General features: G+C 38.7%; 2 protein-coding genes across 2 annotated transcripts; both read left to right on the top strand.

Moving 5' to 3' along the window:
- Positions 1-535: 535 nt before the first annotated feature.
- On the top strand, positions 536-4,866 carry LOC147855841 (chromosome transmission fidelity-like protein). Its single transcript, XM_087330825.1, has 2 exons — positions 536-770; positions 1,140-4,866. Exons 1-2 carry the CDS (start codon positions 621-623, stop codon positions 1,374-1,376), a joined length of 387 nt encoding a protein of 128 aa, XP_087186951.1. The 5' UTR covers positions 536-620; the 3' UTR covers positions 1,377-4,866.
- Positions 4,867-8,036: 3,170 nt separating this feature from the next.
- LOC147855840 (LEAF RUST 10 DISEASE-RESISTANCE LOCUS RECEPTOR-LIKE PROTEIN KINASE-like 1.2) lies at positions 8,037-10,792 on the top strand. The gene is made up of 2 exons (XM_087330113.1): positions 8,037-9,093; positions 9,277-10,792. The coding sequence occupies exons 1-2, from the start codon at positions 8,094-8,096 to the stop codon at positions 10,617-10,619; spliced, it is 2,343 nt and encodes a 780-aa protein (XP_087186239.1). The 5' UTR covers positions 8,037-8,093; the 3' UTR covers positions 10,620-10,792.
- The last annotated feature ends 1,968 nt before the right edge of the window (positions 10,793-12,760 follow it).

The raw sequence follows: 12,760 nt of genomic DNA, 5'->3' as shown, positions 1-12,760 counted from the left end.
TGGTGGGGATAAAACCTAGGTATATAGAGAGAGGGAGGGAATAAGATTAATGTCTTTTTAAGAGACTGAAATTGATTCAAAGACCAAACAAGAGAATACTACATCTTAGAAAGGTTGTCTCGTCTTCGAGAACAACGAACCAAAATAAATGCAACTAAAGCAAAACAGTAAAAGTAAACAAGAACAGATCGACAAAGATATGGCAAAAGAATCTCGTCATCTATATGTGTAAGATTCTCGAATAAGATCTCTAGCATGGGGAGGTCTGGGGAGTGAGGGAATCACCTGGGATCAAACTCGTGGACTACACACTATTACATGACAAAGTGCGAAGGAGGAGGAGGAGGAGTGTGGAATACATACATACATACATACATACATACATACATTGGCTCCCAAGGAGGAGGAAGAGGAGGAGGGAGGGCATTTATGGAAATAAGGAAAAGAATAGGGGTATTCCGATGAAATAAAGGAAACCCCATGGGGAAGAAGGAAGACACAGGAACTCCTGTGGAAGAAGGAAGAAGGAAGAAGACAGAAGACAGAAGACAGAAGAAGGAAGGAAGAAGATAGAAGGATTACGAAAGAGCGAAGACTCAAGGAAGACAGAAAGAAGAAGAATGCAGATTCACGTGAAGTGTGGATGTGATCGGAAGGATTGCTCTGATTGGGCGCTGCTGGAGTTGCAGGGAGTGCTGGAGATTCAACCTTCTGCTCAACATCTTCCCCTCCATAACCTACCTGTGGGATCCCTCTGCTCTCCTCAGCAGGTAACATGTCTGATACTATTATCTCTATCATACACGAGAAATTTTACAAGAAAGAAGAAGAAGAAGAAGCCTTTATATGATATATGTCTCTTTTGTTATATATGCATTTGTGTCTGTTCGTAAACACACACATGTATATATGTGAAGGGGTGAGGTAATGTAGGTATGTGATGGTAGAGTATAACCTCTGCATCAGTTATCAAGAGGGAGAAGTAGAAGAGGTAATGTAGGCATGTGATGGTAGAGTATAACGTCTGCCTCAGTTATCAAGAGGGAGAAGTAGAAGACATTTGTTTGTGGAGAAGGAGAAGTCTTTGGTATATTTACGTTGAAGAGACATGTTTTCATTTGTGATATGTTTATATGAAGGATGAATACTACCTCACCATCGGATATCATCAGCTACAAGGCAAGAAAGTGGCCTTGAAGAAACCCCTCCTTGTGCTTCAGAAGAAGGTTCACGATGAAGCTCCCATGGATGTGGATGATGACTCCGGAACCCAGTACCCGAAACAGATGACACCGAAGGTTGAGCTTCGTGTGATTGGAGTGATCAGACATAAGCTTCTGTTTAAAACAAGACCCAAAGCACTCATATCCACGTGACTCGAGAGTAGAGGCCAGCCGGCAGTCTCTATCCATCTCCCCTCCATCTTACACTTTATATCAATGATTTCAAATAGGTATTTTTTGATACATACATGCATAAATGTTCTTTCTTTTATACATACATATGTACATCCGTACATGCATGCATGCACATATGTTCATGCATAGCATGCCCACCCACTTGCGCACATGTACGGAAAATGCACACATATATGCATGCATGCACACACACACACACAATCTCCACATGTTTCATGTGTGTGCGCTCACACATACATGTTAACTCTCGCTCAAATCAATATTCCCCTTCAAGCACTTTCAACCTTGCTTTCCAGGGCTATGTGTCTTTTTATGTATTTGCAATGAATTGTGGTATTGGGCGGAGTTTGTTTAAGGTAACAATTGGGTCTTCATGTAACCGGTACATTTGTCTGGTTAATTTAAACAAATGCATTTTCATGATTCGATTCTCACCAGTGTCACAATACTAACTGAAAATTGTTAAAACTCCTCATAACCATTACAAAACGTATATAGTTTATACGGTAGTACAAATTATGTGCAGACAGTGCTATATAAATGTTGAGGGTTTTGTTATAACAATAACAAACATCCATATCATGCACTTTCTAGCTTTTCTCCAAGGAATTTCAGATCCAGCACTGTCTGCATTTAAATGAACTACAGTATAAGTGATACATTCTGTAATGGTTATGGGGAGTTTTACCAAATTATATCTCTTGGTTTGTACTGTGACACTGGTGAGCTATTGGTTATTTATTTCCACACTTGTTTGCAAATGAGCTTTTGTTTTTGTCTTAATATGGATGACATGAATTCAACGATATCAAAAAGAAGGCTTGATTGTTTTTAGTGAGATTAGCACTCTTAGTTTGATAAGAGACTATGGAAAGGTGAGTTAAGGACATGGATTTATGTGTGCACGCTCTAAAGAGACTGGTAAGCCAGTGTCAACTCCTCAAGGTATAGCTGCAACAATCAAAGCACTTTGTCTCATCTTGTGTTATCTCATGTTACATAGCAAGGCTAGATAGATGATTTGCTACAATTGACTTGAAGATGCTTTCTTAATGTTGACAATAGTTGCGTATCTCGCAATTGGTTTCAATCAATGGTCAGAGATGCAATTGTCCATTCACAAGATAAGGTCATATTCTGAATGTAGCATGGTATTTGCTTCATTATATGGACAGAAAGGAATCTCAAGCAGAATACAGATAAGTGGATAATCGCCTGTGATGTACCTTGTACCAGAGAAGAGTTGTTTTTCTAAAGAGTAGCATTAGATACAAGAAAAATACTTGTCAACCAGAATGCTGATTTGATGTGTTATCAACTCCAAGAACTTGCATTAGGATATATCTTTTAACTTCTTGTTTATTTCTGCCTCTATTTCTATCCTCAAACTTCTAGGCTTTGCATTTTGGGATAAGTTAATTGCCATAGTAACACAATACTTGCACGATATGAAGCATTGCATAGAAAATGGTATGTTTAATGGAGTTATATGAAGCTCTAAATGGGCTGACTCATTATTAAGTCCCATGGTGGAGTGGTTCAGCAATTGAGTTTTCGCAAGAGTCCAAATTATTCATGCTAACAATGATTAGTTCTGTGTTGCAGAATTGGTAATTGTCCAAATCTCCTAAAGAGCTATTTTTTTGCACTTCCACTTCAAAGTATGGTTTTGTTCCAAGCATCATACGATTTTACAAAATTGTATGATGCAGTACGATTGTGTTTTGATAGTGCATTGTATTTTTTGTTCCTCGGTATGATATAACAAATATGCTAAAAGAACACAAATCACTAAACTTTAGCATAGACAACATAGCAAATCCTGGAAATTGAAAGTAAATATGAAATTGAAATGTCCAAAACCCTACTAAATCTTCAGTCATAGATAATGGATCCAGAGCATACATGCCTGTCAAGGACATGTTATTTCCCCAACGTATTGGTTCAGAATCTTGGTATCGTTGTGCATGGAATGTATCCGCATGAGATCAAGTGTACTGCATTCTTGAGTAGATTAAACTTAAGCTGCAATACTGGAAATTAGTGATATGGTCTATGCATATACACTGCTTATCCTAGTACAATCAGTTCTTGTTGCATATATCTGTAACCTTGGAATGCTTCTACTGGGAGTATACACATGTAATTCCTTTGGTAGAGAAGCATGGCTCGAGGATTGGCAGCTATTCACTGCCCTTCTTTTAAAGATCTTTGCTAACAAGGTATAGTGGGGTTTGCAATTATAGATAGATTCGAACCAGATGTCCGCTGATAATATTGTTTAGATTATCTATGCTTACAATCCAGCCTTTCCCCCCGAAAAGGAGATTCTAGTATATAAATAAAGATGACACCTGGACTTAGGTAGAAGTGATCTACAAGGTCAGGTACATTCTGCATTGAGGCATGTTACTCACATAAGTCTTTGGTTTGGGGGAACCCACAAAAATAGTAATCATGCCAAAATAGGTCACCGATATTTTTAAAGGAAAACAATAGGCTTTTATAATGCTTTGTATGGTGAATGTTAAAAATCAGCCGTGCAATTAATAACATTCCCAAAATAGCTCAATGATATTTTTAAGGAAGAAATGCAAATGAGTTTGTTGAAGGCAGAGACCAGTGGTCAATGGTCAAGCTTTCTGTTGAGTGCAGGCAGCTATGTTGTCGAGACCACAATTGCAGGCACTGGTAGCCACAAATTAAATCATTGTTTCCATTTCAGAAGCAAGATGTCAGCAGCATGCCTTTAGTGTTTGAAGGGGCCATCGACATAAGACTTCTGGCTATGTGTGGGGCAAATGCTTAAATACCTTCTTGGTAAATAATTATGAGGTGCTGGAATGCGCTTCAGCAATGTCCGAGTCATGGCATTAAGACAGTTCTTGTTGGAATGGGTAAGTCCAGCTTTCCTCATGACAGCTCGAATCATCCTGGAGAAACATGGTGGAGGTCTTGCACCACTACATTCTTCAGGATCTGTGTTGCATGACATGAACAGTTGGACACCCTGGCTACATAGTTGATGGCCATCACACTGCAGGTGTGAGGTTGGAATTTGCTAGGATCCTTGAACTTTTGCAAAATTGTAAACTGGAGGGCGAATTTGCACTGATTGACTGTGCAAACACCTTTATATTTTCTGCAAGTATTGTTCATTGTACTTACTGGCTGCATAGTTGATAGCCATCACACTGCAGGTGTGAGGTTGCATTTTGCTAGGAGCCTTGAACTTGTGCAAAAATGTAACTGGATGACGAACTCACACTGATTCGCTGTGCAAACAACAGCTTTTTATTTTCTGCAATTGCCCTCTGAAACTCGAAATGTTCCTAAAATATCTGCTTTGTTTCTTGAAAATATTGGTTTTGTCTTTTCCCTTGGTTTGATCTAAACAAGTTGGTGTGGAAACATTTGTTGCGTAAACGAAGACTTTTTCCTTTGGTAATGTTTACTTGGGATATTGCTTAAAGGTCTGTTAATGGAAGATTGGTGGCACTAAACACAACGGCCATTCTCCTGCTCAGTTGTTTTGTTGTTGTTGCTTGAATACTCCATGTGTCCATTGTCTGCTGCAATCGTGAAAACGCCACTGCATAAAAGGACTATTTTGCTCATTGTGTGGAAAACTTTGTTGCCTAAGATGAAACTTTTCCATATGAAATGATTACTTGGGATATTGTCAAAAGGTGTGTTACAATGTTAATGGAAAACTGCACCTGCCACATGTATAAGGTGTGGCCAATCAACCAAAACTCTACTACATCTGATATGATCACGTTCTTATATAATATTTTGCATGTAGTAATGCTTTCCAATTTCAGATGTTATGTTGGCTCTTCTGGCATCCAACCAAGGTATCTTGAGCCATTCGCTTGTGTACTGGTAAGTTTCTTGCCTACACATGCATCAAGTCTGTGTATCATTTTTCTCAAATCTCATCAGGACAATTGTTATATGCTCGCTGTCTCTTCAATGAGATGAATGGCACAACTATGCTATTTTTAGTCTCACATTTATTTCTTTTTGGTCTCACTTGTTTTATAAATGAGGGGGTTTTGCCGTATTTTCAGGTTCCCTCGTGCAATATGAGGTATAACTAGAAAAAGTGCGAAGGTGATTTGAACCTAAGACAATGGGTCCATGTATTTAAAGAAGCGAAACTTTGCATCTTTAACAATATGAGGTTGAGGAAGTACATTATGATTGTAAGAGGACTCACTGTCAGTTTTAGACGATTTTCTGACTATAATTCATTTACTCTCCTTGCTCAAGTATGGTCCTCATGTGGGCTGATATCATCAATGTGTAGGTGATGTAGTATATAGAAATGAAAGGCATATTTTTTTGGACAGATTCAAGAAGAACAGTCTTTGGATGACAGCTTCAAAGCAGAACAATCAACACGCAATATTTACTAAATTCCAACAAGCATGGTAGTCTAGATATAAGTAAGAATTTCAACCAAAACATGCCTGATATATTTTTCTCAATAAGAATTATAATCTCTCTCATAATATTGATAGCAATGAAGAGTTTTGTTTAACAGAATTAGATAACTAAAGTTTGTGAAGAAACCTTGTGGTCAGCGTCTTTAATAGCTCTCTTTTAAATAAAGTATATACGATGTTTGCGTGCATAGATACATAATAACATTGTTGCAGTTTGTAGGTACTAAATTTCTTAAATTGACTAGGTTAGTGATAGCCATTGCATAAAAATGAACAATGCTGAACCTTGTGAGAGTCCATTGTCACATCGTTGCACTAGGGTATTGGGCCATGCTTTAAAATTTTAGATATCTTTGGATTATATTACTATATCAAGCTATTTCAAATTTAGTTTGATATTTTATTATACGAACTCATTTTCAAATTTTAAATATTATATGTCGAGTTCGGACCATACAAATCACTTAATGTTAAAATTTATTAGCATTGCTATTGGTTGACATTTTGCTTTACTATTTTTGGGGTCTATGTTGTGTTTAGTGATCTCTCTTAAACTACTGCGGATGCTATGTTAGTGCAAGGGATATATTTGAAGTTTTTGTTGTAGGCGTCATGTTCCTATACCACTAGAGAGTACACAAGTGTAGATGTGTAAAAAAATCAACCCATTGCAGAAGTGTGATGGTTTGATGCAATTATCATGAGATAATAAACATGACACAAGTTTAGCGAAAATGGGCTTGACATTGTATTTTAGATTGGAATTGTTTGGAATAATGCCAAGAGAAATGTGCAAATTATCTATTGTCAAAGCTTGGCACCTAGTTCAAGACCTCTCCCCGTTTGTATAAGTCTTACATTTTACAGATGAGAATTGTGGAAATGATCTACTATGAAAGCGCGGCACCTACTACTAGACCTCTTCTCCACGTTTTTATAAGTACTATATTTTTGAGCATCTTATTGTTTTTTTGGTTCAAATTTCGAAGTATTGATCATATTATATGTTTCTATTTTGTGAATTTTATAATAGGTCCCAGTAACACGCACACACAAATGTCTCTCTCCATGGGTAAGGAATTTGAAATACTTTTGTACATGTGCATGTCTCTGTCGATGAATTTGATTATACTTATAGCGATCACAATGGGAATATGATACGGGAGTGCATACACAAGGGTGTTATGGCTTTTGATGGAAGGGTCATAGCTAAAAGCATAATGTCTCTATCCATGGGTAAGGAATTTGATATACTTTTGTACATGCACATATCTTTGTCAATGAGTTTGATTATACTTATAGCGATCACAATGGCAATATGATATAAGAGTGCATACACAAGGGTGTTATGGCTTTTGATGGAAGGGTCATAGCTATTAGCATAGTCAACTTAACGTAGAATGGTCTCCCAAGCTGGAAATTAGAAACCATTGTTTTGAATATGTGTTGAAGAAGCATAATAAAGGATTTAAGAACATTATTTATACATTAATAACAAGTAATGCTTCTTAAGAAAATGCATGGGATTGTGGGTGGTTGCTATAAATAAAGAGAGATACCAAATAAATGATCAATCATGGGGTTGAGACATTACAAGCTCATTATGTAAGCACAACTTCCCCATTTTTATTCTTGCATGGGCACATGCACAAACTCAAGAGAGATGTTTTCTTACCGAGCCACTTGTGTGACATCAAGCCAAGGGAAACATTTCCAAAGACTTAAAAAAACAATTTAACGTTTAAACCAGTATTCCAATGACTCACATTGACAACGATCATACTTTGAGAAAGCTTGTAATAACGACACTCACAAGAAGCTTATTCAGTCAGAGCCAAACAATTATAACGAAGAAGGGTTTTTTGGGTTTGATGTCTTAATGAAGTTCGAGACATGGGACAGGGGGCTTATGTAAAAAGGAACTCTAGGAGGCTTGAGCATGTTTAGAACACATGATGGGAACAAAGGCTATATATTGCTTGAAAAAAAAGAAAGCCAAAAGATTATGTGTCATGATGACCCACGAGAAGAGATACCATAATTTTAACATATTCCTTGTGGAAGTACTATTTTCTCTGTTTTGCTTTTGATCCAGTCAAGCATATGACCAAAACCCAGAGAAATAGATAATAGAAAAATAAGCAAGAAGAAGAAGAAGAAGAAGAAGAAGAAGAGGAAGAGATCTCAGGCTGATAGATCAAGTAGGGAATCAAAGGAAAAAAGAATGAATGGAAGAAGGAAAGGGTTCCCAAGCTGTCACATAGTACCTCCTGCCATGGAGGATTCTCCTTGGTCCTCCTCCTTGGTCTTCTTCTTCAGTGCCATGGCCATGGCCATGGCGATTGCAGAAGGTGGATCTAATAAGAACTCCGGATGCCTGCCTCAGAATTTCACTGTTTCGAATGCGATTCCGCCGATCCAAGTCTCGTACCCCTTCGGAATCGAAGAAGGTTGCGGTGCATCCTCCGCGTTCCGCTTCTCGTACAATTCCAGCAGTTCTCTCCAATGGAGCGGACTCAATCGCACCCTCCATTCTGATGAAACAAAACGAGAAACAGGTGCCATTGTGATTGGCATTAGGAAGGGTAAAGTCATTTCTGACAGTAACTACATCAGCCTTACCTGGAATTCAAAAGTTGATTATAACTACTCTACCTCCGGCTCGAGCGAGAACAACTCACAGATTTGCCAGCCGATTCCCTCAGCCCAATTAGGTCAATACCTCCCCAGTTCCAGCATAAATTTAGAGGCCGATCACATGTTGAAGAGCTTCAACTTCTCTCGTAATAACATCTTTTTGCTCTTCAATTGCTCCACCCCCGATCCCAAGCACCAAAATACCACTGCCTGCCAAAATTATACTGCCAATTGTAGTGATCCCAGCCATTTTTCGCAGGACCTCTATAATACGACCAGATGCATGCAGCTGCATCCACAACAGGAATTGGAAGTTCCTTCCATGATGAAAACCAAGAAATGCTCGCATTTCCAATTGATCGTGAGCCCTACCGAAGACAGTCTGGAGGCAAAGGATTATCCCCAATGGAAATTCGGGATGATTCAACTCACATGGCAAGATAATAAGCTCTCTAACAGTGAAAAATGTGTAAGCTGCCAACAATCTGGTGGTAACTGTGGCTATGACTCATCATCAACTGATTCAGATTTCCAATGCATTTGTTCCAACGGGAGTAAGATCACCTCGACTGTCTGTCCTCATGCAGGTATGCAACTGTAATCTCATCTCTCTCTCTCTCTCTCTCTCTCTCTCTCTCCCTCTCTCTTTCATGTCCATTTATTTCATGAAAGCTAGCTAGCAGTAGCTACAGCTTCTTCTTTTTATTTACTTCAGACAGGAGGCACATGTGACATGAGACTAAGTATGTATGTGTGTGGTGTGATACCTTGAGATGTTCTAGGGTTATGGAAGAAGATAGTCCTAGGGCTAGGTATAACCCTAGGAGTAGTGGGCTTCATCTTGGCCTTGGTGATACTCTTGCGAAGAAGAAGACGACGATACCTACATCGGCAAGAGTGGAAGCATAGGCGAGGTCTCCCCCTAGGCCTAGGCGAAGGTGGTGCTGACACTCCTCGCAAGTCTAGCCACAACAACAACAAGTTGTGGACACGGCGAGCCCTCACTCTTTCCTCCAAGTTTGGCCCCATCTCCCCGAACGTGAAAGAGTTCGCGTACGAAGAACTCGTGAATGCCACGGGCTCGTTCTCCGAGGATAACATGATAGGAGATGGAGGGTTCGGCGTCGTGTTCCTAGGGGTCCTCCCCAATGGACACAAGGTGGCCATCAAGAGGCTCTACCATGACAACTTCCGGAGGATGGATCAATTCTACAATGAGATGCAGATCCTGTCGAGCTTCCGCCACCCGAACCTGGTGAGGCTATATGGTTTCTGTTGTCAAGACGACCGAGACTTGTTGCTAGTCTTCGAGTATGCGTCAAAAGGCACGGTGTGGGATCAACTTCACAGTGAAAATTCGGGCGGGACGTCATCAAGCACTTTATCATGGAAGGTTCGACTTGGCATAGCTTGTGAAACTGCACAAGCTTTATCTTATCTTCACAACAATGTTCACCCGCCCATATATCACCGGGATGTGAAAACAACAAACCTCTTGCTAGATGATGAATTGCATGTGAAAGTGGCCGATTTCGGGCTTTCAAGGCTTGTGCCACTCAACGTGACTCACATTTCGACAGCTCCTCAAGGGACCCCTGGGTATGTAGATCCAGACTATCACAAGTGCTATCAACTCACGGATAAAAGCGACGTCTATAGCTTCGGGGTTGTGCTTGTTGAGCTTGTGTCTGCCCAAGCCGCTGTGGACACGTCTAGGAAAAGGGGGGAGATAAATCTTTCAAGTCTAGCATTAACAAAGATTGCGAGTGGGGTTTGGAAGGAGCTTGTGGACCCCTCTTTGGATATTGCAAACGATCCACAAGTGGAAAAAATGGTCAAATCCGTGCTCGAACTTGCGTTCACTTGTCTTCAAGAAGAGAAAGACGATCGACCGCCAATGAAGGAAGTGGCTGGAACACTCCTAAATATTTGTAAACAATCTGGATATGAATATGGTAACATAATACATGAGGAAGAAGTTGTGTTCACTAAAAGCTATGATGGAGATTATGTAACCCAAAGGACCAAATCTAATGGGATGATCCATTCTGATATAAATTCTTCAAATTCCGTAGGTTCAGTCGCATCATCAGCATACATGAGTAGCTTCTAGTGTTCATAATAAGTCCTACATTATACAATCACCCTTCGTGGAACGTGTTTCTTGTCTACGATTTGCACAGTTTTTTTGTAAATATTACGTTTTGTCCTACTTGGTCATCCTTAATGTATACACCTTGTAACGTATGCCTTGGCTCAATTTGTAAAAAAAATTGTTGATCTCACCCCACCTTGAACAAGGCCTCGCTTTTACATACCATGAATAAATTTACCGCCTTGTTTCCAACTAGTATATGGATATATGAACTATGGATTCCTTACAACACCAAAGGTAGGCCAATGTATCCATCAACCCATGAACTGGTAGGCTTATGTTCCTTGCGTGAGATTTCCATCGTGTTCAAGCAAATTTTACTACAAACTTATGCAACTCTACTACAAACTACAATTCTTTCATATGTTATAACCATCCAAGCTTATTAAAATAAACCTCACCTTTGCATCCTTTCTATTGTAGTAGGCCAAATTCCCATTATACATAAGGAAAATAATAGTTCCTAAGCCCTATCGATACTAGAGAGCCTCGACAAAAGGACAAAATTTTGATCTTGTTTTTAAAGAATGACGTTACAACTATGATTGAATATATCCAAACAAATACATTAGACAATTCAGAATTTTAATGTTGAAAAGCAAAATATTGTGGTGTTCTCTTTGAGAACAAAGTAGACCAAAGGCAATACTTCGATTAAAAATAGGGAATGCAAAACATTCAAGGAATTTGGTAGAGTTGGGTGGTGTTTGAATTATAATTGTGCAAGAACATATAATACCAAATTTATAGATGGCCAGATGTTTCTCGAAAATAAAGATATAACTAGGAATAATGCAATTAATCTATCGAGGTGGGTGTTGCATTCTATCTTATGTGATCCCTTTCTATCACCTTTATTGTCTCTAGAACATGGGCATAGTTGCCGACACAGTGGCTCAATATCTTCATTGTAAATATTTTTTTACTATCTCTTGAGCTTCAACAAAGGTAGAAGACAAGAATACTTGATACCTTGCTCATGTGAAACCTTATGGACTATTAGTTGCAATATAATATCAAAAGTGAGGCAATTGACACTAGCTTTATCATATGTCATGGATTATTTGCAATACTTTTGAAAAATCTCCCAAAACATCATCTTTTAGCGCAAAACAGCGTGAGGACATTGCAACTCCATTGATCCATAAAGTCAAAATATTTATTCCATCACATGAGGTGCAATTGATTGAATGATATTTTGGTAGCACCAACACTCATATGGGTTATGCATACATGTATAATTATTAATGTTAGGATAATTTAAAGGTTCTCAAATGTAGGTAATATTAGCCAATGGTCGTATACTAATTTGGACATCACATAGACTTCAAATTTAGAAACGCATATATGTGGCATTGTTGAAATTACAAACTTTTGAGAACCCATTTCCCCTCCTTCCAACATCCTCAAAATCTTGTTAAAAACTTGTTCACGTCTTGAAAACGTGTCCCATGAATTGATGACATGAAAACTATCTAAATTTGCCCTTTTGAACATTAATATTTCCCCTTTTGAAATAACACAACCCCTCCTCCCATTAATTGTGGCAAAGTCTTCTATCCAAGACAACCTCAAAACTTATGACAATCCCACTCTTCGTTTAGTTAAACATTCCATAAGCTTGGCTAAGAGTGTTAGAGTATGGTGACTTCTTTCTTTAGATTTTGGAAATATTGACATATGTGATTCATCCCAATGCTGTCAAATAAAGTATTTGGGGAATTAAGGCTAAATAATAGAAAAAGAGAGTTAAAGGCTTACAGGTGAATTCCAAAGATGATGAGAACTATGTGCAAATTTGGTCAAGCTTGTTTTCCAACCAAATTTACCCTTTCACATCAAGTTCTCTAGGTACCCTTGTGAATATGACAATAACCTAGCTTCAATTGACTCATCCTTTGGGGTGTTCTTTTATTCCCCAAAAAGTCCCTAAATTTTCGTGATTTCACCAAATTGGCGCATGCTTGATTCATCCCTTGATTGTCCACGGCCATTTGCCTTTGATTTATGATACAAGCTATTCCCTTATCACAAGTCCTTAAACAACCCTCACACATGGTACATGAAGTTCCAAATGTGATGGTCATCTCTCAGTAATG

The sequence above is a fragment of the Azolla caroliniana genome, unplaced genomic scaffold, assembly GCF_043228905.1.
Source record: "Azolla caroliniana isolate FFs.n. ecotype wild unplaced genomic scaffold, voAzoCaro1.0.p SCAF_14, whole genome shotgun sequence".
NCBI classification, from domain to species: domain Eukaryota; kingdom Viridiplantae; phylum Streptophyta; class Polypodiopsida; order Salviniales; family Salviniaceae; genus Azolla; species Azolla caroliniana.
This window is presented reverse-complemented; position numbering and strand designations above follow the sequence as displayed.

Bases quoted from the DNA above. Each gene is read 5' to 3' on its own strand.
- LOC147855841 (XM_087330825.1), top strand. From the start codon at position 621: ATGCAGATTCACGTGAAGTGTGGATGTGATCGGAAGGATTGCTCTGAT. The intron at 771-1,139 runs GTAACATGTCTG...GTTTATATGAAG, and splicing joins CCCTCTGCTCTCCTCAGCAG to GATGAATACTACCTCACCAT.
- LOC147855840 (XM_087330113.1), top strand. From the start codon at position 8,094: ATGAATGGAAGAAGGAAAGGGTTCCCAAGCTGTCACATAGTACCTCCT. The intron at 9,094-9,276 runs GTATGCAACTGT...GTGTGATACCTT, and splicing joins GACTGTCTGTCCTCATGCAG to GAGATGTTCTAGGGTTATGG.